The sequence below is a fragment of the Rhynchophorus ferrugineus genome, unplaced genomic scaffold (genome assembly GCF_030347505.1).
Source record: "Rhynchophorus ferrugineus isolate W39M unplaced genomic scaffold, kcgeb_rfMv2 rfM9, whole genome shotgun sequence".
NCBI lineage: Eukaryota > Metazoa > Arthropoda > Insecta > Coleoptera > Curculionidae > Rhynchophorus > Rhynchophorus ferrugineus.
This window is the reverse complement of record NW_027472588.1, coordinates 10,010,927-10,032,251: the sequence shown is the minus strand read 5'-3', so window position 1 is coordinate 10,032,251 and position 21,325 is coordinate 10,010,927. Positions and strand designations below refer to the sequence as shown.

The following is a 21,325-nucleotide window of genomic DNA, read 5'->3' as shown; positions in this document are numbered from 1 at the left end:
TTAAATGTAGTTTTATCAAGAAAGATGTATACAGATAGTAACAGGGCAAACTAAAGAGATATATAGTAATATCATAATGACTTGCGTAGAAAGAAACAAGAACTAAGTGTAAAACATAAATATGCTTTCTAATGAAAGTAAAATACATTACTCAGATTTACAATTGTTAATTAAGTGGATTAGGCCTTCGGGGGATACCACTACATACAAAAACGCGTCTAGAACCCTACCGATACTAACGCGGAAAAAAGCTCAATGTATATATAATAAAACAACTCTAACCTATAAATTACTGTGGTTGTAAAATTAATTGTAGTTTTAAGTTCTTCGATAATAAATGCATTTGATATACTATAATGTTAAAATAAATTATATATAATAGAATATTTGTTCGATTATTTTATTTATATTGAAATGTTGTTATATGTCAGAGCCTAATTGTACTAAAACTCAGAGTAGCTGCGGCAACATTGCGACGTTTTGACAAGTCTCCCGTGTCACTGCTATTTTGAATTGACTATATATGTAATACATGTATACATTTCATTATATTTGACAATTACTAATTCTAAAAATTTAGAAAAAAAACAGCTGCAATGTTAGAAAAAAGGAGGAAATTAATAAAAGATTGATGAAGTCAAACTCTTTACAGAAATTATCTTATATATTATTATTTTACCTGTAACCTGCATTAGATTCATGCAGGTTGTAGGTTTGTCAATAAAATATCATTATATCATTCATCATATTCATCAAATTATATTATCATCATCAAAAAGGGGAGTCAAGTAATACATTGAATGATACACTTTTCAACAATTAAAGGACCAAATTAAGTCTGGTATCATGAGCATGCCAGGGAAAAGCAAAAAATAGAATAAAATAACACTATTATTTGTTTCTACATTTTAATAAAAATTTAAATTACAAGTATAAAAATACGTTAGATTAGAAACCTGTAACCAATTTATACTAATTTGAAACAAATTAAAGACGCAGAATATACTTTCATAATTATCCTCATAATTAATATAAAAAGCCCCTAAGCTAAAACTATTTATATTTGAAGTTGTCCTTTAAAAAAAGCCTAAAACTTTTCTTTTTTTTTCTTTCTTTTCAAGTCAAGGACGTTCGGTTGTCAGACATACGCAAAATTCTTGAAGTAATAGTGACAAGAGATTATAACTCTAACCTATAATATTATAATATAATGTTAAAATAAATTATATTTGATAACACTTTTGTTCAATTATTTTATTTAGATTAGATTTATGTTGTATGACAAAGCCAAACTCAAATAAAACTGTGATGAAGTATGTACAAAATAACTTTGAACAGACTATACATATCATTTAGTAAATATAACCTATTGTAACTAGAATATACGACCATTAATACAACAAATCGATAAAATAGCTAACCTGGTTGCATGAGCACGATTTCTGATATTTTAATTTCCTCCGTTTTTATAATTTCGCCATTTTCGTCCACATCCTCTATAGTAATGATAACTTCTCTATTTTTTACGTCCGAAGCTTTAATAATATCAACATTGTCCACGCACTTGATCGAGTTACTTTCTTCTGGTACAACAGTTAACTGACACGCGTTCCTGTCATCGTCGCATGTTGAATTATTAGTAGACGACGTCGTCTTCAATTTGGGCTTCATAGATTCGCTTTTGATCATTTCCTCTGTCACTTCCAAACTTTCGTATCGAACGGTTTGAAGCCGGAAAACTCCGTCGGAATCCTTTCTATATCTACAAGCAACATTTTACGTTGAAAAAGCTTTTTTTTTCATGGCGATCGTTGAATAATATACCTAAAGCGTGAATGTCCGGAGGGCCATTGGAATTTGTGGAATGTCATTAAATGCTTCGTTAGATAACTACCTCGTAAAAACTGTAACTTACAGGCCTGGCATTCGTATTGAAAACTATCCTAAAAAACGTTCTTTATTTTGTACACAGAATTATAAAGATCAAGTTTTATTGGTGATTTTTATTTGTGAGTGGCGGCTCCTAATAAAATTTTTAAGGTGCTTTGCAATTTTTGCAAAAAAAAACGTACCTGTTTTTTTTTATAAATTAAGTCCATCGTACGTTTGTTTCTGTTCAAATATGGTAATCACTTTGTCATTAAACTTGTCTATTTCGGAAATAAAATGTTTTTCAATAGATAGCATGGAAACCGCTGTTAAACGATATTTGGCCAATGAATTTCTGAGAAAGATTTTGATATTCTTTAATATTCGATACACCTTTCGGCCTCCGATGTTGTCAGGGGAGTTCTTACAACGATTTCTACAAATTTTCTAGTCTCATTCCACGTGTCTCAAGAGGTGGTTCGCCATTTAATACTCTGAAATCATTTCTTGAATAAATAACTGACAGTTCAGTTCGTAATCATTGTTTACCAAACGTGGGATAAAAGAAATATGCGGAAGTGGGTTTATCGTCAGGAAATTTTCCGCAATACTTTCCAAAGTATTCCGAAAAGACACTGACGCAACTACTACATGCTCCTTAAAATGAAATCGACCTTTTGCACAATTTATTATAACATCACATCTCTAAAGCAGAAATTCGGTGATCATATTTACTGTTGCCTGGACTGTTACGTTTATTTTCTGGTGACTCATGACTTATTATATCTGATGCCTCACTAAAGTTAGCCAAAAAATACTATGGACTGTGTTGCTGGAGAACTGATCTTATATTTCACCCATACACTCATGAGATGGTTTCTATTTTCGCACACAACATTAATAGTCCATATATCCAACTGGTTTGGGTTAATTATTAAAAAAGCCAGGAATGTCTTAAGCAGTTCCAAAAACGTCCAATTGGCCCACCATCGCGAACATATTTAAAAATAACCGCAATTTGAGATTTTGCAGCAACATTAGTTCTTTCATCCGCCATGATCGCCAAAAATGAACTATTAATTTCCTCAATTATTTGTTTCTTGACAAACTTCAAGCATACAGTGTAACAGATCGTCCTGTATTTCTTTGGAGGTGCTTTTAAATACTGAAGCATTCTTTAGGTGCTCACAGAGTGCTAGTTCAGCCGGAAATGTTATCCACGTCCAAATGCACGAAATATCCCAGGATTCTAGAAAGTATCGCTCTCATCATGTCCCCTAAGAGCCAATTCAAAATCCCAAGGCAAAAATGTAACGCAATTATGACAAATTTTAATAATGTCTCTGTATATTTATCCAATACGCATAATCTGCTCTGCTAAAGTGCTACCTTTTCCTTTAAATTTTAATATTTCTTCGTTAATTAAATTAAAGATATTTCCTTAGTCACAGTTATTAATATTGTTATTTTTAACTACTAGTTCAAAGTCGCGTAAAACTCGCAGCGAAATGGGTCTTGTTATAAACCGTTCGAAAGGGCACGGAGGTAGCGAATGCCGCGCGGGTGTCTAAGGGAGCGCGCAGAGCACAATCATGTGGCCCAGATAAATAATAGCGATAACGTTTTTTTTAAGCTGTGCTTAATCTGCTTATCTGGGCACAATAATGTGGCCCAGATAAATAATAGCGATAGCGTTTTTTTTAAGCTCTGCAGCACAGCGGTGCTTGTGCACGAGCCGCCACTGACTCGGAGAGCTGACAGTAATGAAAAATTGGAGGAAGTTCATCACTTACCTTGCCATGCTTCTTTATTTTATGATTCGTAAGTCCCACTTTACTCTTACATCCAAAATCGCACTCATCGCACTTAAAAGGTTTTTCTTTATGAGTCAACAAATGCGTGTTTAAATTACATTTTTCCACAAATCTAAAAAAATTATCTAATATAAAAAATCATATTAAAACATTTTTTAAGCACTCACGTTTTATCACAAAAACTACAACAGTATGATCTCACATTCATGTGTTTATACCTATAATGTTTGGCCAACATAGAAGGCTTTGGACTGGTCATATCGCACAATGTACATTTATACTGATTAATATGAGAGCGCATATGGTCGCTCAGAATTCTCTCGCTCGAAAATAATTTTAAACACTGCGAACATTGAAAACTTCTCACTAAAATAATTGTATTAAAATATCCAATTTCAATCAGAGTAGTTTTATTTACTATAGCTTTTCAACTGTCGCTTTCTGTGATCGCAAAATGTGGTTTTCGTCGCAAACTGCGAATAACACGTGGGACATGCAATAATTCTTTCACCTGTATGGACTCTTAAATGATCCGATAATCGGTATCGTGTGGAAAACTTTAATCTACATACTGAAAAAACAAATTTAATTGGACCATTATCACCCCAAAATTATTATTACTATACTTACGCTGCCAATGACACATTATCACACCTGTTTCTTTCTTCTTTCTTCCTGTTGGTGCTCCTCTTGCATGACACTCTACATGACCATAAAAATCTTGCACTGTAACACAACCATGGTTGCAATCCTCCCACAAACAAACATAATTATCTTTTTTGACATCAATTGTGTAACAACTATTAACTTGACAATCTGGTAGAGTATTTCTTGCCAAAACATTTTCTCCAATATTAACAAGTTTAGTAATATATCCATGATATGTAATGTGTTTTTTAAAAATCTGTGCAGATTCTATAGTGTCTGCATAAGGGCAGTCAAGCCACTTACAAAACAAATCTAAACAACCATGATATTAAATTCAATATTACAATTGCACAAATAATGTACAACAGACCTGTTTCAGTTTCATAATGTTCAATCAAATGATTATAAAACTTCTCTGAATCAGAAAATAGTTTATTACAAGAGTTCCATAAGCATTTCATATTAAGAGGTTCTTCTTTAAGGCGAACACCATATTTCTTTCTTTTGACTGACTAAAATTATTAAAATTAAATTTAGAAAAATATATACAAACTACTATACCTCTTCTTTAAGCTCATCAACAATAACTAATTCAGAGTCAGATATATCTTCATCGGAATTTGTATTTGACCTGAAAAATTTTCTCTTGGGCTTATCTTCAGTAATAACATTTTTAAAGACTGCTAAAGTTTTTGACTTTTGGCCTTCTTCACTACAATCCATATCTTCTAAATAGTTTTTTATTTATTTTTCAAAAAAAATCTGTAAGTTTATGTTTTTCATCTTTATACTATGCAAAGGGATAATTGAAGTTCCAAGCTCATCAAAATTTTGTGAACTGCTTTCTTCCACCCATGGAAAATCCTAAGGAAAACAATAGAATGCAAACTGCATATTTCAATATTACAATTTCAATTACATATGCATTTACCTCAAACATTGGCTCTTCATTAAATTCTACTGCAGAGGAAAAATTTGTTTGTAATCTGATACTGAAAGTGGCATTTCCACTTAAATTTGATAAATAAATGTCAGATGTATGTAAACTGAGAATAAAATTCCTAAAACATTGTTCCAATTCTACAAAAAAAGGATCACTAAAACCAAACTAATCAGTCAAATATTTGAAGGCGATATATTGTGACATACAAATCATTGACTTCAGATATATTTAAAATATCAAAGACACATTTATCAACAATGTGATCATCAGATTCAAAACAAACGAATAGACGCTGAAGCTGTTTCCTTTTACAGTGGAATTCTACAGCTTTTAAACAATCCCTTATGTAATTCTTCACTCCTGGATGAATAATCTGATAGACAACAACGCCATACTTCTTTCTAGGTTCAAATATAGCATCAGGATATAGTTTTCGAACAAACAATATATTACTGATAACTACCTCAAAGAATTCTACTAAAACACCAACTGATTTTTTCTAAATATTGTGAAATTCTTTACTTGTTTTAAATACGTACCTGTTTGTTGATCAGTTGTACTCATTTAGATATTATACTAAAATAGGTTTAGCATAAATAAAAGTTCGATCTAACTGAATGTATATATTAAAATATATCAAATAAACATTAATACGTTATAAATCTAAAACAATTGGGTTAGAATATCATTGAGGTTAACCGACAAGAACATTACTTTTTTTCTAATGGATGTTTATGTCTGTAAACATTAAATTTGTATATATTAGTATTTACTTAATTATTTGTACAATTATTACAATTATATTATTAACACATTTTTAAATTCACCCAGGTTATTTTTACGCAGACGAATAGCATTTCGACTATAGTGATCATGCTGATTCCCAGAAATAGAGACATAATACCGCCAAAATTGCCTGAAAACAAATAGCTTTAACTAAAAATGTTTGATTTGATTTTTGGTAAATTGACTTACTTAATGCCTCATACCAAGTAATAGTAGATGTTTTCTTAAATAAATTTGTATACGCTGAAGTTGTGAATAAGTGTATTTTTGAACTGTGCCTGAAATATATTTAAAATTCATTGATTAAAACTTAATAATCAGCAACTCACTGATATGATTCGTTAACATTGTGGAATTCAACTTCATTAATGTTAACATCAAAATCCATATCGTTACAATTCGGTATGCAATTACACTCAAGAGAATCATGATATTCTAGTTGTAATTCTGGTTGTTCAGCTAAATTTATATCATTCGGGTAATATCGTAATATTTTATCTGAAAAATTTAGAGTGAAATTCTATAACTTAAAAAAGCAAATGCGTTTAAACAGGGCCTACTAGAAATATGGTTACTTTGAAATTTATTTAGGCAGGGTATGTCAATTATACTACAAAACCGTATGGTTTCCCTATCTACTTGTGATAGTATTGGAAACATAAATGGTATACAGTTGCACAGCGCCAAATAGCTTTTTATTTTACATACGACATAACAGTTACTAGACGAATATTCCCCAAATCCAACGTTCTCCTCGTCAAAAAATTTACATTTTCGCTGAAATATATGTCAGGGTTAATAAATTAATTAAACCCTAATAAATTTACGAGAAAAAGAATTATCTCACCAGTGACCGGGGCATGGATCTGATTTGGTTGTCACATTTTAAATTATTAGGGTCCAATTGAATAAAAACTTCGGAGTTCTCTCGTATTACAACTTCTTTCAGTGAACCACTACTTAAATCTGGGTAGTCCGCTGGGAAAAAGGCCTTTAGTAGAATTCCTTGAGTAGCCATGGTTGTATAAAAATAATCGCTCAAATTATTGTTAATTGTGACCGACAATCCATTTCCGAGATTGCGACCTTCGAAATGTTTAACTTCGGTGGGAATTGGCCTGTTAATGTGTTCGTCGTATCTTGAAGTTATAATTAGCTTGTAAATTTATATAATATATATCGAAGAATATATACATACAAGTCGGGTCTAGTGGATGCTCTCACATAGTTAAACATGCAACAAAAACCACTGTCGCTGAGCCTGGTTTGAAATATGTCTTTACAGTCATAGGTAACTGAGTTCCAGCTGCAATTAAATAACATCTCATCGCATGGCACCATCAAATTTAAAAGAGTTTTTGTTAAGTCAGTTGAATTGATGTAGGAGTCCAAAATATCTTGATATTTGGCAAAGCGACTAAACCCGGCTATGCTGAAATCGTATAAACTCCCCAATAGCTGTACTGTTTGTAATATGACGCTCATTGGTTCATTTAGATTATTTTTGTGTCTAAAATACGATATATTTTTGGAGAACAATTGGCCGCCAACTAGATTTTGGGCTTACATTTCTTCTGCCAGCTTTTCCGCCTTGATTTTACTAATTTTATTCATGTTACATAACGCAATTCCTGGAAACTCGACTTCCGTAATCGGTAAACTGGAAGGCTCCAACGTAACAAAAGTAGGTTCTGTTATCCAGCCGTTATAGATGAACACCGTTACGACTACAGTGCTTGTTATGCCAAAAAGTAAAACGGAGAGCCAGAAGGTCCTACAATTTTCGATTAATAACTATTTGCCATCGAGAAATATCTAGTAAGTTTAATGACTACCTCTCACATTTTGAAGATTTATTTAAATATTTACATATAGGTATTGTGGAATATTTTAAAAAGTTATTAATTATATCAGAAGTCGACTGGTTTTGTGGCTTCATTTCTATGGTCTCTATAGAAAATAATAAAAGGATCCAATATATACTGCATTTAATTGTTTAGTTAATATTTTTTATTTAAGAGAAACTACAGTGAACATGTAGATTTTTATCAGTAAAATGGCTATAGATAAAATGTAAATACATTTTATGATATAAAATATTCATATCCCTTTAGGTTTCACATGAAAAATTGATATTTACTTGACATTGTTGCCCTTAATGACTCTTAGCATAAACCATGTTAAATATGACTGACTTTTATCGAAAACTGTTTAAATTGTATCAGCTATATTATCTATATCAAAATTGATAAAACCACGATATGAACATTCTAAGATTTATTATGTAAATTCATATGAGTTTTTAAGTGATGTCGTCTTCTGAAGGCTTTCCCACAAATACCACATGTGTATGGTTTATCATCAGTATGAATTTTTTCATGTTGTTTTAAATTCTTCGGATCAGCAAAGGCTTTATCACATGTTTTACATCTGATGGGTTTTTCGCCTGTATGTTGTCTAAAAAATGTTTATTTAGAATAGTAATCCTGGATAAGTTAAAATAACAACTAACCTTATGTGGATATTTAAATAGTAGGCTGTGGTAAATTGTTTTGAACAATAAGTACATGTGTGCGGCTTTAAGTCAACGTGTGTTTTAAAATGTCTGGAAATTGCTGTAGAATGAGCAAACGTTTTTTGACAAATATTGCAGACAAATGGTCTTTCTCCTGTATGAACTCTCCTATGAGATTTCAACCTTCCACTTGATACAAATCTAAATTTTATTAATTAGTGTTTAATTCATAATATAGGAAAAAACATACCGTAACTGACAGACATCACATGCATATGGTTTCTCACCAAGATGCCGCCTTAGATGAATGGTAAGTGTTGATGAATGTTTAAAAGACTTTCCACAAATCGAACACAAATGAGGATCCTGAGATTTGTTTTTTAACAATTTTTGACTCTCATATCCAGTGTGTTTCCTTAGGTGGGCTAACAATGTCCCCGATTGTGTAAAAGACCTCTGACAAATTGAACAAGAAAATGGTTTGTCTCCAGTATGCATTGACATATGCCTCTTTACATCACTTGTTCTGCAAAACTGTATAATGTAACAAAATAACATGAAAATATTTGCAGTTTACCTAGTAAATTTTTTAAAGCAGACATGGCACTTTAGTTTTTCGTTATCAGAATGTATTTTTAAATGTCTATTAAGGGAATATTTTGAATTTAATTTCTTGGAGCATATTTTACACGAAATAGTATCCTCTTTTTCCATATTAATTTCTTTAGTAGTCAAAATATCTTCATCAGTTTCATCACAAGAATTTTGTTTATCACAGACTAAATTTTCAGAATCACAGGACTCATATAACTTTTGTTTATCATCATTTTCTATATCTGGTACATTAATGGTTTCTGAGCATGTTATATTAACTTTAGATATATCAGTATTTTTTAATGACTCATTATTTGGGTTCTCACAAACATTTAAGTCTGTTTGAGTATTGGAATTTATTATATAAGAGACTAGTTGCTTTTGAGATTCAAGGAGTTGTTGAAGCTTATGTTGTGTATCGAAGCATAGTTCTCTATACAAATAACAAAGGGCTAGCTTTTCTAAACAACTGTTACATATATTGTGTGGTAGCAAGTCATTATCAAAAACCTATAATGAAACATGTTTTATTACAAAGCTTTAGTGTGCAAAATTGTCTCCATTTTCTTTACCTCAATTGATGTACATTTATATAATATAGAATACAAGGGTTCTTCTTTGTTAGATAAACTCAAAACAGCAAATAATGATGTTACATTGGTATCTGTAGACATGCAGGTTCGACAAACATTTTTAACACTATTATTCATATATGTAGACATTGTTTAACAAAAAACTTGTAGCTCAAAAAAATACAAGAGATGTAATAGTCACATTACTTTAATGTTAAATTTGTATTATCTTAAATTAAAATGTTTCATATTTAAACGGCGTTATATTTAAGTTCCCCAAAATAAAAAAAATATATAAAGTGGAAATTGACATTTGGCCTATTATTGAGTTATAAACACAAAACATTGAAATAAGTCTGTATATTTTGTGATTAAAAAATAACCGGTTAGTAAAAATAACAATACGAAAGTTCTTCTATTGACACAAGTGACAGATTAAGTGTCAATGATGGAAATGTTTTGTTAAGTCTATCCAATACGATTCAATGTTTATGTAGTCAATGAATAGTTTAACGCGGCAATCAAGTTCACAATAATTGATTTTTGTAAATATAACTGCTTTTAATTTGTGTAAAACTATTGCCGTCCTATACATAGCTTTTGTTTAAAAATGTACTGATTTAACGTTTTTCTGTGGTATATAGTTAATTAGTTATACAATATTAGTGTATAACTAATTAAGTGTCAAAATATTAAAATCAAGAAAACATCATTGTTGTAGGTTTACCGAACATCGGTTTTAACAACAGGTATGTAAGTAATTGTGCATTGTGATAATAAGGTTTTAAGCTTCCTGATAGAGTTTTTTTTTATTATCAGCTTTTCGGCTTTGGGAAGGTTATGGTATTCAGAAACACCCTCTTGCTTTTTATTAACTTAATTTTGGGGTGTAGTAGGTTTTTGAGTTTTCTTAGTTCTATGATTTTCTGATCTTCAAATTCCTATTGACTAATCATCACAGTTAAAATCATTAAAACAATATATGTTTAGGATAATAAACCCTTCCATACATTATAAAAATTGTTCAGACTTGGAAAACTCAAATTTAACACAGATATTTTTCTTAAGATGCAGTCTCAGCTCGCAGCAGCATTATTAGGTCATAATACTAATGCAACCTCTACTCCCAATCACTTAGATGATGATGAAAATAATAGTTTTCGCGAGGAAGACACAGAGGTGGAACAGGAAGAATTCGATGAGGTTTCAGTTTTGTTCTTTTTGGTTTTTGGGCTTTTCTTAGAATTAATTGGTGTTTAACAATAATTTATATGCAGTATCATATACATTTTGGAAAAATAATATTACATTTGATTTTTGAGATTTTTTTGCCATATATATATGAATGCTGCATTTCCATGTTAATATTAAATCACATATATCTTTATTAACCAAAAACATAATACTTCCAAACCTTTCCTGCATAGAAAAGTGCCTGAATTAGTTAGTAAATTTTACATATATTGTTTAGTTTTCCAGAGCATGCCTTTATGTTATAAATTAATTTACTATGCACTGCTTCCTTATATAAAAGAAGTAGTTGGTATAAAATAGAAGTGCATATAATTATGTATTTTTCATGTAATTTCAAATGAAAGTTCAGGTAAGTACTGTTATTTAAATATCATATTTGTACACTGGTATTTTCTGCACATATAATAACATCATGCTTTTTGCCCATGTACTGTGGTGTTTTATATCAAACTTTACCGATTAAAGTATTCACTTTTAGGAGGCTGAAAGTGAACAACACATAGAAATCCCCTCAGAAAATGGCAAACATCAAGTTGAAGTTAAACAAGTTGTTGGAAAGGATCCAAGTAACAGAACAGTTACCTTGCAGATGCTCTTATCTGCTGGAATTTTAAAACCTGGAGCTGGTGCTATGACAATAGAATATTTGGTGAGAATCAAAATATTAAGTTTAAAATACTGTTTATATTGATGATGTACATTTACCATAGTTTATCTATAGGGTCAAAAATTCGTGGGAGACTTATTAGAAGACGGAAAAATAAGAAGTCAAGAAACTGACATAACATTTGCATCTCCAAGTGCTTGGGCTATAGCTTGTAAAAGATTTATAAACCCTGATAAAAAGTCAGGTTGTGGATGGGCTTCTGTTAAATATAAAGGCAAGAAACTGGACGCTTATAAAAATATTTGGTATAAAAAGAAAAAGGAAGAGGAAAGACAACTTGAGAAAGAAGGTATCAAATATTATTAACTGTATACTTTTTGATCTTTCAACTAGTTTATTTGAGTAGCTGCTGCTAATAGCTTGAATTTGGAGCAACTTCTGAAAACATCAACTTCTGTACCAACATCAACTACAAGTACACACACAACCATGTTTCAGAGATTTGTTGTTAAACATAACACCATTGCAAACAGAACATTAACACAGTAAGTATTTTTCCGCTCTATCGATGAAGAAAAAAACATATTTTGTGTTCTAGTGATGCTAATACAATGATTGAATGTGTACCATTTTCAAATTTGGGTAAAATACAACCATTTCTAATTTCTCTTCATACCAATGCGGCTTTATTAATGGACTTTCATTGTCATTTAACCAAATCAGAGGTATGTGGTTATCTAGCTGGCCATTGGGAAGTGAATTCTCATAGTGAGTATTCATCAATAATAATTAAATGTTATGTTTGTTTTAATTGTATTTTTATAGATCTGCAGATAACTCATGCATATCCATGTAAAAACACTAAAACTGACAGAGCAAATGCTCCACAGATAGAAACTGAAATAGCGAAAAGTATTGAGAAAGAAAAACTGACATTAGTGGGATGGTACCATTCACATCCTTTTGCAGCAGCTGCTCCTACTTTAAGGGATATTGATGCTCAGTTAGACTATCAAATTAAAATGAGAGGAACACATGATAATAGTTATACTCCATGTGTTGGAATCATTATATGTAAGTTGCAAGCATATAATACTTTAGTTATAAATGCTAGGTGTGTGTTAATGATTATGAACTAAAAGAAAAAAGTATTTGAATTTCAAAAAATTGTTAATTCAAAATGTGCTAGCTAGAAATTGTCATTGTTGGAAATTTTTAGAAGAAAAACTAGATTTTTGTTGTTCAATCATCAATCATTGTTGTGACATCTCTGTAGTTGTTGAATGTTTTCATGGATAATGCATGATATCAATGAAAACAAATAGCTTTCGAATGGAGCTAAATCTTGACTAGTATGGGGGGTGAAGCTAGGGTTATCTATTAACCGCTTTCATTGTATAGGGATATCGGAAACAGTTAAAAACTCACGTTTTTCTATGTGTACAGTTTACAGAATATATACATTTTCGTTTAAAGTTGCAATTTGTTTAGTTGGCCTGGCAGCCCTGCTTTAGCGTTTTAAGTCGAAATCTAAATTGTTTAAACCAGCATATATAAGGGTCTTATTTAGAGACGTTGTTATTAGAAGTTTCCACAAGTATTCCATGGCTATTACTCGTCTTTTTCTTTTGGTTGAGTTTTTTTAATTGTTAAAAAATAGACATGTTTTCACAGGAATAAAATTGCCGGCTGTTTTTACGACAGTAATGGCGATTTTCAAAATCAGAAAAGGTGATTTACTCAACATTCCACAGAAGAGCATGGTCACTTATAAAGAAAATATCTATATCGTTAAGTCTATCTGTTTCTGTTCCATTTTATTTTACTTTTTAACACGCTTTGACCTCTTTGATTTCCTTCCTTATTCCATTTGCGTCTATTCTTATTTCCGATTAATCATTTTTCCTATTACCTTCCTTATAGTTATTGTTATTTTAAATTTCCTTATGATTGCTTCTCAATACTATATATTTCTTTGGTCATAGTTCATTTTTATCCTGCATTCATTTTCTACTAATTTTCTTTTACTCTTCTGATTCTTGACTTTCAATTTTTCGTTTTCTCACTGCGTTTGTTTCCAAACCTCACTATTTTTATTCCTAATATATGTTCTCAGCATATATTGAAAAGTGTAGCCTTTTTGTTTTGGTCTTTTATGTATTTTAAATTATTTTGCTTCTTCTTCTTAGCTTTACTAATATATCCACTGTTCCAAATATTTTGTCTCTATTGATGGAATGGAATGCTTGCTCAAAACCACAACCACTTTTATTTTGCACTCCTTAATCAGTTGATGTCCTTTTTGTGAATCAACAGTGCTAGGTTTTTCTGTTTAATCCTGTCACTGATAAAAGTTCAATTTGTTTCAGCGCCTTATAATTATGAAAACATAAGCCTAGAATCATCTATAATGGCCTACTGGGTTATTCCCCCACCAGAAACGAAACCAAACGAATACGGGCGGCCTATGCTCATGTCTTATAGTGTAATCCAAGACGCAATGCTTTTGCCTTACATTAAAGAAGAGATAACCAGATGTATACAGTATTACGAGAAGGAATCAGATTTCGTTAATTTCTCCGACAAATTTGTTGGTAACACTTTGTATATTGACAAATTAAAAAGCACGATGATATCGAAATTTCCTAGAGACGAAAGCGAGACGGACATCTGGCGATTTATTAGGGAGAGTTTAAAATGCTCTTCAGATGAGAAGGAACCTCTGATCTCAGTTCCTTCCGTCACAAAGCCGAATCACGTTATTCCGCCTCTTAACGCGTCTCTGGGGTTAAATTCGGGCCTGGGTATGTTACCTACGGATATTTCCAGCTTGCTTTTCAACGCAGGGAAATACTCAAGCCCCAGCAGCTTACTGGGTCTGCCCGACCCAATGGCGCACAGCACTCTGGCAGCAAATAACATGTTCCTGCAAAGCAACTTGTTTAAAATGCAGGAACTCCTCAAGCCATTTAATCCAAATAGTAGTAGCACGCCAAGTTCGACGAAAACCTCCAAAAATGATCATAAATCGCACAGTTCCACTACTCTGAAAATACCGACCGACATAAAAGTCTCAAAGCCGGACTTCACCATGGATTATCTCCATTTCAAGGACAAAATGAACTTTCTGCCTCCGGACTTAAATATACCCAAGACAACGGGAAAGGACTATTCGACTGATTATTTGGCAAGTCTGATGAAGACCACCAAATCGGATTATTATATGCCCAACATAAGTATAACCAAAACTTGTTCAAATCCGAGTATCATGACCAGTACCGCTGATTATTCTTTGAATCTGAGTAGACCTTCGCCAACTCCAACCACCGAGGAGGAAAAACCGGCCAAAGTCGCCAAAATGGATTTTCCTAACGCTATGCTGGATTTAAGCTATCCAAAAACTACGAGCGCCAACACTGACGTTACTAACGAGACTGCTCCCACTAACTTAAGTGTTTCCGAAAATACCCCTAGTGAAACGCCAGAAAATGAAGCTCCATTAAATTTAACTGGCGATTAAAACGCTTAGCGTCTTACTAGGTATTACTAGAATTAATGAAAAAATTCCCAGTAAAAACAAATATGTAAGGGTCTGCTATATTTTTAAGATCTCATTTTTTAGATATTTTATATGTCATTATTTATTTATAGCGTATTTCATGGCTTGCGTACTTTACATTATTTTTATATATGTATTGTAATGTACATTTGTTAAATTGTTTTTAGACCAATACATTTATACACTTACCTTGGGTTTTATTTTCCTTTATTTTATTTTATTAACTTCTAAGTGTATATATAACTACACTTTTAGTTATCCGAACGTGACATTATACCAAAACATAATTTATTATAAATGTAAATAATATTGTATATGAAATCGGAAAAGTTGTTCATCGAGGTATAACATTGTTGACATTTGAATTCTTGCGTGTTAATCTGTACAATAAAGCAGCCGATCACATCATATGTTCTTGATTTTGTAATTTTCAGAACTGTCACTGTCAAAAATGAAATGGAATTTGAATCAAAAAATCAGTTTATGACTGTAGTGCAACATTTTACTTAAATATAAAATAAATAATTTAAAATCAGATTACTGGATATACAAATGGTTTTTAAAATAAATTAGTTTAACTACATTTTCAAATTTGTTTATTATGTAACATAAATATTTATTATTTAGTTACATAAATGTCATTATTGTAATTGTTTGACGAGTATTAATATTATATGTAAATTTACGTGCTCATAACGCAAATATGTAATAACATATGTATCACAAAACAATGAGTTCTGCAGATAAACCTAAAGATTATAAATCCGACTCGGGACCGTTGAAAGATAGATGGCCGTACTGGAATTTCTTATATTGCATCCCTATAGTCATTCCTTTTTGCATTCCAATTAAGAAGAAAACAAAATAATGTCTGAACTATTGAAATAGTGACAGCTGGCGGTTTTCCCGTAGCAAAATCGACCATTAAACAAGTTTATTGTAACCCTTTACGCTCAAGGTATAAAGAAAAAAACAACATAATCAAATGGATGTAGATATTTAATGGCAAAATATACATAAATACCAGAATATATAAATAAATAAATAAAATAACTGTCAACATTTATAGTAGCTATTACATTATTAAGAATTTAAAAGCGTTATTTTTGGAACAGACGGAAAAACGGGTGAGTGAAAAACATACCAACATTCAAATTAAATTTCATTTTTTTTAAATGGTTGAATTCTTTTGATTTAACATTTAATGTGTTCAATATTCCAAATGGCAGATTTAGATTTAGAACGTTGATCCACAAAATTAACTATGATTTTATCTACGAATTTATAAAAAAAAGAGTTAACATGTTTCAGTTTATAAATTGGGTATACAGTGGGTGTTTCACAGATTGGAACATTTAGATTCTATAGAACTGAAAAATATTATTGCAAAAATTATCAATATGGAATAATTTGTTTTAACAGTCATCGAATATTATTTATTTTGGTCGCGTTATCACCATTATACATAATATTTACTTAAAATATTTTCATATTCTGATTCTAGTTCCACTAATTAGAAGAAAAACGAAAATGGGGTAGTTTTATTGAAATATTGATGAGAACACTAGACAACAACCCTTACAGAACTATTAATTTCACTTTCTATAATATTATAAGCTGCTGACGATTGTTACGCACAATCATTTACATCTGACAAAAACAAAAGATGAAGCTACACAGCCCACGCCTGTGTGATGTGCTTTTAACCGGATTAACTCACGCTTGGAAGTTGTTTAGTAAGAATGGTGTAAAGATGTAAGTTCAGTTGTCATGGGGCTTTCAAAAACAATTTTTTCTCTAGAACAAGAAATCTTCAAACACTGTGGCAAACAACAAGGTGTTCTTGGTGCTTAAAATCATTGAAATTAACATAGAATACGATGAAATAATAAATAATGGCACTAAATTACACTAAAATATATCACCTATCTTGAAAATTTGAGTGGTTTAATCTCTTTGACTTAGAATGCAGTTTCCGAAGTAATGGTCCGATATCTTTTTCGGGAAACAAAGTACATAGAACGCCTTCTAACAGTACGTAGAGAAGTCTACGGTTTAAAATGGGCCTTTGGAATAGATCAAAGATGGTTATTAAACCTCTCCTAGTTGTCTCTGAACCTATAATGTGCTTCAGTTCGTCGGACAGACACGAAAGTAACGCCACCTTCGCGGCAACGCGTGTTCGACTCTTGGTTTCCGGCGTTCTTTCTGACTTCTTGTCATTCCTCACGCCGTTAGGCCAAAACGACTGTCTAAATTAAAAAATAAACATCAATAATATAAAAAGTCACCCAGTAAATATATCGATAACAACTTACTTAAATACTGAGAGATAATGGGCAACATTTTTTGGACTAGTCATATAGGAAACAAAATCTAATATTCTTCTATTTACAATATCACCAAACATCGTCCTCACAATTTGTCTAAGTAACGTTACAATCCTTCTTCTCAGCCATTGGTTTCTCGATTTCAAATCAAAAACTTCGTCCATCAACAGTAACATGATCCGAAGGGGAATGTTATCATCATTCTACAATAAGCATTAGCGTTATTGAAATACTGTTAAATTCGGTCCCAGTTTCGTTAACCTCCTCTATTGAAGCGCCAACTTTGCTAGTTTCAGGTAATTTTCCGCCTTTACTGTGAAATACTTTCGAAATACCTTCCACCACTTCATCCACGGTGTTGATTAAATGTTCGGGCATGTTTTTTATGGTTTTCATTCCAGACTTGATGGGATTAACTAAAGTATTGATCTAAAAAAAAAGTCTTGAAGATAAATTCTCACTTTTGTTCTCATTAAGATTACTGTAGCAGATATAGGACCTCCTGCTTCTCTATCATACTCTCCTTGTTCTAAAAATGACATTAAAAGATCTTTAAGGCCATGATGGCTATTTATCACATGAGTTTGGCACAGTTCTCCCATATAGTGACCTAACATCTTCATTCGCCTTTCTAATACTGTTCTGTCCATGTTGTGAAAAGTTTTTTTGCCTGGGAAAGCTAATTTTGCTAAATCTGGAAACTGTATGCGAAAATGGTAGTTAGAAACTGAAATTCAAAGGCTGCTATTTATATTTCTCGCCTAATAATGAAAAAGAAAATGATTGAAATTGAGCAAATTGCTTTTGAAAACATTCTTGTATAACAGTTCTTTTTTTCATAACACTTTTTTCACTCCGACTGAGGTATTACCTAAATTTAATATAAACATACAAAAGTATTCACTAATGTATATAATATAAAACAATTAACTGTGATGACAATTAACAGAATAAATATTATTTTCACTAGGCACTCACCTTCTCTTTTATTTTTGTATGCAGGTCATAGAAATCACTGTATCTTCTATAAATATGCCATTCCTCTAAATATCCTGTATTATACTGCCAGCTAACTCTTAAGGCATATATGCCAAAAGTTTTCCCCTTTTCACAAACAATACCTTAAAAATCCAATCTGCATGTGAACACTACAAAGATTAATATATCTTTAAAGTACCTGTTTCAATAATCTTGACATGTAAGTTATACTCTCCTGTCCTTAAATTTTCATTTGTATCTTTGGCACTGTCAGTATTCATGCTGGGTGTTTCCATGTTGATGTTTAGCTTCAAGTAAGGATTGAACTGAACACTATTATTTTCAGTTTTAAACATTGTTACGTCACTGAATGAACGGGTATGTTTCACTATTTTTGGCGCCCTGTCGATCATCAAAGCACCGTTTTCCCCTTGATTGTACTTTGATGAGTCCACCTCTAAACTTTCAACACTGTTCAAACTGAGAGCGTCTTCTTCAGTTATCGTTTGAGGAACCAAATCTAATTCATGCAACAGCTTGATGTAAGCTTTGCTTTTCTTAAACTGGCCTAAACTCTCGTTCTCCATCTTATGAAATAACACTTCTTGCACTTTGTCGAACCAGTTCTCATTAGGTATTTCATTCAGATTCCTTATTTTAAAATGTAAATGTTGTACAATATCAGCACCGATGTGAATTTTTTCATCTTTCTTGTCTCCCAGATACTGGTCATAGATGCTTAATGCTGTTGATCTAATCATGTCGTAAACAGTGTGAACATTTTCCGAACCCTTATTCTTTTTTAGTTCTTGTAATTCTTTACTAACTGAATTTTTCCACCCTAAAATACAAAAAAATGGAACTTTCAAAAAAACAAAAATTTACTATATGTTATCCACCTTCAATATTAAGATAAAAAAATAGGTCCATCTGTTTTTTCTTGTGTGTTGATATAAAATCCATAAAGTATGACAAACCTAAGTTATCCTTAAGAATTTGTTCTAAGGATAAATTGATTCTTCTCATATTCTCTATGGGGATTTGTTCAAGAAAATTGTCTGAGTCAATTTCTATATTGTCCATTTTCGCTAATCTGTTATCTATAAGTTTAATGACATAGCTTAAACTACTTAACTGTTGTTTGACGGACAAATCTTCTCCACCAGCATCCCGTGATCTCTTAAAATATAAAGAGATGTCGAACATAAATAAGTTTTAAATAATATACATACCAAATTATGTATTTCATGTTCAACTAATTCTTTAGTACTATTTAATTCTTCTGAACTTTCAGTTAATCTCAATGTTGTTAGGAATATATCATTGGACATTTGCGCTTCTCTTAAACACTAATAAAAACAATTCTAGTCATATTAAAGATCACTGATATAACTTGAAAAATACTTACAATCCAAATAATAACTTGATTAATGTAATCAGGATCAGATATCAGATCAAATAATGGTAGTATAACTCCATTAGCAAAAATATCCCTTAATAAATATCTTAAAGGCTTGCATTGAAAATCATCATCAGGTAACAAAATATAGAGTAATATCTCAACAACTTCATTCAAAAAGTCTACAAACAGAATATATTCCATATGTTTTCAATTAAATGGAGTATCTTACTTTTTTCATTACATCTATCCATGCAAATAGAATCTCTACAAACTAGATTGTTTTCCATTTGAAATTCTAAATCAAAAAAATAATCCTCTAGTGTATAGTTAGAAGATTCTGAGGAATAAAATTTAGAATTTCCTGCACATTTTTCTGTCTCTAAAAAGTATAAAATATATTCTGTATAATACAACATTCTATAAATTAAACCTCTTTTAAATTCTGAACTTTTCCCAATATACCAGGTGACATCTGTTTCGCTTTTATTTCTTTTGTGAATATTTTTCCTTGGTGACATTTTTGCATCCTTAGAAGGAGAATTTTTAACATCTTTTGATCTTTCTTGTATTTTAATTTTTGATCTAGCTTGCTTATATAATCGTAAATGAGTTGCTGCATCATCTACTAACCTTTGTGTTAAAAAAGGTATCCAATCTACTTCTTTCACTCTAGAGAATATACAAATGTATAAATTAATTCCACTTAAATTATCTATTACCTATTTGATATATTGATAGCAAATGTTTGTGCAGTTTGTCTGACTGTTGTATTTGGAAAATCTTTATCAATAGATATTATATGATACCATGACTGTATGTAATCTCTAATAATGTAACCTAATATCTCTTGTAAGGAACTATCAATGCATTCACTTCCAGTAACTCTATTATCAGCTTTAGGTGTCTTCTTTGGGCTAGAGAGAAGCCTTTTAATACTTTTTAAACCCCCTTCACACTGGGGATTGCTTGTTAGTGGATTTCCAGAACATTTTGTGTAAAATTTTTCTATGTCTCCTAATTTTAAGTACAAAAGTGAGAATGTGCTGAAAAGAGAAAGTACATAAAACAGAACAGCAATTGTTACCATTGTATACCCAAAAATGAACACTATTATACTAGCAATACTGGTAAATAGCCAAAAAATACCGAAACTGTTAAACACTAATATCACAATTAATCCAATCCAACCAAAGGTGGATATATCCATATCGCATAAATATCACCATAACATCTTGAAGGGAAATAAATACTACACATTGAATAATACAGCTACATTAAAACTAACGTACTTTACTTTTGCACATTAACAATAACTAGCATTTTGTTGACTAAATGTAAATATTTATAAAGGCTTTCGAAATTAGGTGATAATGTTTTGTTTTCTAATGATGTCAAAATAAACTCCATTAAAAATCAGCGATTTAAGGTTAGCTAGATAGGCTTTATGCAATTGT

General features: G+C 31.3%; 6 protein-coding genes across 14 annotated transcripts; 1 reads left to right on the top strand and 5 right to left on the bottom strand.

Annotated features, from left to right (window-relative positions):
* Positions 1-1,057: 1,057 nt before the first annotated feature.
* LOC143201895 (histone H4 transcription factor) lies at positions 1,058-5,054 on the bottom strand. Its single transcript, XM_076413084.1, has 9 exons — positions 4,893-5,054; positions 4,702-4,843; positions 4,314-4,643; positions 4,102-4,254; positions 3,851-4,049; positions 3,663-3,795; positions 1,825-1,943; positions 1,422-1,762; positions 1,058-1,192 (listed from the first exon to the last, which is right to left on the bottom strand). Exons 1-9 carry the CDS (start codon positions 5,052-5,054, stop codon positions 1,188-1,190), a joined length of 1,584 nt encoding a protein of 527 aa, XP_076269199.1. The 3' UTR covers positions 1,058-1,187.
* Position 5,055: 1 nt separating this feature from the next.
* Positions 5,056-6,141, bottom strand: PolZ2 (DNA polymerase zeta subunit 2). Its single transcript, XM_076413115.1, has 5 exons — positions 5,989-6,141; positions 5,814-5,937; positions 5,481-5,763; positions 5,263-5,428; positions 5,056-5,195 (listed from the first exon to the last, which is right to left on the bottom strand). Exons 2-5 carry the CDS (start codon positions 5,836-5,838, stop codon positions 5,076-5,078), a joined length of 594 nt encoding a protein of 197 aa, XP_076269230.1. The 5' UTR covers positions 5,839-5,937; positions 5,989-6,141; the 3' UTR covers positions 5,056-5,075.
* On the bottom strand, positions 5,883-8,079 carry LOC143201897 (pickpocket protein 28). 3 transcript variants are annotated; one of them, XM_076413093.1, is made up of 9 exons: positions 7,896-8,079; positions 7,628-7,834; positions 7,259-7,570; positions 6,908-7,199; positions 6,621-6,837; positions 6,390-6,558; positions 6,250-6,338; positions 6,071-6,190; positions 5,883-6,012 (listed from the first exon to the last, which is right to left on the bottom strand). In XM_076413093.1, the coding sequence occupies exons 1-8, from the start codon at positions 7,997-7,999 to the stop codon at positions 6,081-6,083; spliced, it is 1,500 nt and encodes a 499-aa protein (XP_076269208.1). In that variant the 5' UTR covers positions 8,000-8,079; the 3' UTR covers positions 5,883-6,012; positions 6,071-6,080. The 3 variants fall into 3 exon arrangements, with proteins under 3 accessions (XP_076269208.1, XP_076269207.1, XP_076269209.1); XM_076413092.1 differs by having other exon boundaries at positions 5,883-6,190; positions 7,896-8,076; XM_076413094.1 differs by having other exon boundaries at positions 5,883-6,190; positions 6,636-6,837; positions 7,896-8,076.
* LOC143201904 (uncharacterized) lies at positions 8,034-10,188 on the bottom strand. The gene is made up of 5 exons (XM_076413103.1): positions 9,742-10,188; positions 9,153-9,679; positions 8,826-9,101; positions 8,573-8,776; positions 8,034-8,517 (listed from the first exon to the last, which is right to left on the bottom strand). The coding sequence occupies exons 1-5, from the start codon at positions 9,889-9,891 to the stop codon at positions 8,331-8,333; spliced, it is 1,344 nt and encodes a 447-aa protein (XP_076269218.1). The 5' UTR covers positions 9,892-10,188; the 3' UTR covers positions 8,034-8,330.
* On the top strand, positions 10,168-15,349 carry LOC143201892 (MPN domain-containing protein). Of its 4 annotated transcripts, none has more exons than XM_076413074.1 (8): positions 10,196-10,490; positions 10,810-10,944; positions 11,474-11,644; positions 11,717-11,951; positions 12,009-12,147; positions 12,201-12,370; positions 12,428-12,676; positions 13,972-15,349. In XM_076413074.1, exons 2-8 carry the CDS (start codon positions 10,810-10,812, stop codon positions 15,120-15,122), a joined length of 2,250 nt encoding a protein of 749 aa, XP_076269189.1. In that variant the 5' UTR covers positions 10,196-10,490; the 3' UTR covers positions 15,123-15,349. The 4 variants fall into 4 exon arrangements, with proteins under 4 accessions (XP_076269192.1, XP_076269189.1, XP_076269190.1 ...); XM_076413076.1 differs by lacking the exon at positions 10,196-10,490 and adding an exon at positions 11,213-11,344 and having other exon boundaries at positions 10,808-10,944; XM_076413077.1 differs by lacking the exon at positions 10,810-10,944 and having other exon boundaries at positions 10,168-10,490.
* A 793-nt stretch (positions 15,350-16,142) lies between these two features.
* LOC143201887 (sorting nexin-13) lies at positions 16,143-21,286 on the bottom strand. 4 transcript variants are annotated; one of them, XM_076413066.1, is made up of 15 exons: positions 21,161-21,286; positions 20,966-21,102; positions 20,591-20,914; positions 20,302-20,540; positions 20,101-20,250; positions 19,878-20,050; positions 19,702-19,818; positions 19,369-19,648; positions 18,669-19,310; positions 18,470-18,612; positions 17,974-18,192; positions 17,753-17,920; positions 17,480-17,694; positions 17,087-17,413; positions 16,143-17,010 (listed from the first exon to the last, which is right to left on the bottom strand). In XM_076413066.1, the coding sequence occupies exons 2-15, from the start codon at positions 21,076-21,078 to the stop codon at positions 16,959-16,961; spliced, it is 3,162 nt and encodes a 1,053-aa protein (XP_076269181.1). In that variant the 5' UTR covers positions 21,079-21,102; positions 21,161-21,286; the 3' UTR covers positions 16,143-16,958. The 4 variants fall into 4 exon arrangements, with proteins under 4 accessions (XP_076269181.1, XP_076269180.1, XP_076269182.1 ...); XM_076413065.1 differs by having other exon boundaries at positions 20,101-20,540; XM_076413067.1 differs by having other exon boundaries at positions 20,101-20,244; positions 20,966-21,270.
* Positions 21,287-21,325: the final 39 nt, after the last annotated feature.

Excerpts from the sequence above, each read along its gene's own strand:
- PolZ2 (XM_076413115.1), bottom strand. The coding sequence starts at position 5,838 with ATGAGTACAACTGATCAACAAACAG. Across the intron at positions 5,429-5,480 it reads ATATCTGAAGTCAATGATTT|TGATCCTTTTTTTGTAGAAT; the intron begins GTATGTCACAAT and ends GTTTGGTTTTAG. Across the intron at positions 5,196-5,262 it reads ATGAAGAGCCAATGTTTGAG|GATTTTCCATGGGTGGAAGA; the intron begins GTAAATGCATAT and ends TGTTTTCCTTAG.
- LOC143201895 (XM_076413084.1), bottom strand. The coding sequence starts at position 5,054 with ATGGATTGTAGTGAAGAAGGCCAAAAGTCAAAAACTTTAGCAGTCTTT. Across the intron at positions 4,844-4,892 it reads TTGATGAGCTTAAAGAAGAG|TCAGTCAAAAGAAAGAAATA; the intron begins GTATAGTAGTTT and ends TAATAATTTTAG. Across the intron at positions 1,944-3,662 it reads AAATAAAGAAGCATGGCAAG|GATAGTTTTCAATACGAATG; the intron begins GTAAGTGATGAA and ends AACGTTTTTTAG.
- LOC143201904 (XM_076413103.1), bottom strand. The coding sequence starts at position 9,891 with ATGTCTACATATATGAATAATAGTGTTAAAAATGTTTGTCGAACCTGC. Across the intron at positions 9,680-9,741 it reads ATAAATGTACATCAATTGAG|GTTTTTGATAATGACTTGCT; the intron begins GTAAAGAAAATG and ends GTTTCATTATAG. Across the intron at positions 8,518-8,572 it reads TATTTAAATATCCACATAAG|ACAACATACAGGCGAAAAAC; the intron begins GTTAGTTGTTAT and ends AACATTTTTTAG.
- LOC143201892 (XM_076413074.1), top strand. The coding sequence starts at position 10,810 with ATGCAGTCTCAGCTCGCAGCAGCATTATTAGGTCATAATACTAATGCA. Across the intron at positions 12,371-12,427 it reads TTGGGAAGTGAATTCTCATA|ATCTGCAGATAACTCATGCA; the intron begins GTGAGTATTCAT and ends GTATTTTTATAG. Across the intron at positions 12,677-13,971 it reads ATGTGTTGGAATCATTATAT|CGCCTTATAATTATGAAAAC; the intron begins GTAAGTTGCAAG and ends AATTTGTTTCAG.
- LOC143201897 (XM_076413093.1), bottom strand. The coding sequence starts at position 7,999 with ATGAAGCCACAAAACCAGTCGACTTCTGATATAATTAATAACTTTTTA. Across the intron at positions 7,571-7,627 it reads GAAAAGCTGGCAGAAGAAAT|ACACAAAAATAATCTAAATG; the intron begins GTAAGCCCAAAA and ends ATCGTATTTTAG. Across the intron at positions 7,200-7,258 it reads GCATCCACTAGACCCGACTT|ATACGACGAACACATTAACA; the intron begins GTATGTATATAT and ends TATAACTTCAAG.
- LOC143201887 (XM_076413065.1), bottom strand. The coding sequence starts at position 21,078 with ATGGATATATCCACCTTTGGTTGGATTGGATTAATTGTGATATTAGTG. Across the intron at positions 18,193-18,469 it reads ATACAAAAATAAAAGAGAAG|TTTCCAGATTTAGCAAAATT; the intron begins GTGAGTGCCTAG and ends TTTCGCATACAG. Across the intron at positions 17,414-17,479 it reads CATTATCTCTCAGTATTTAA|ACAGTCGTTTTGGCCTAACG; the intron begins GTAAGTTGTTAT and ends TTTTTAATTTAG.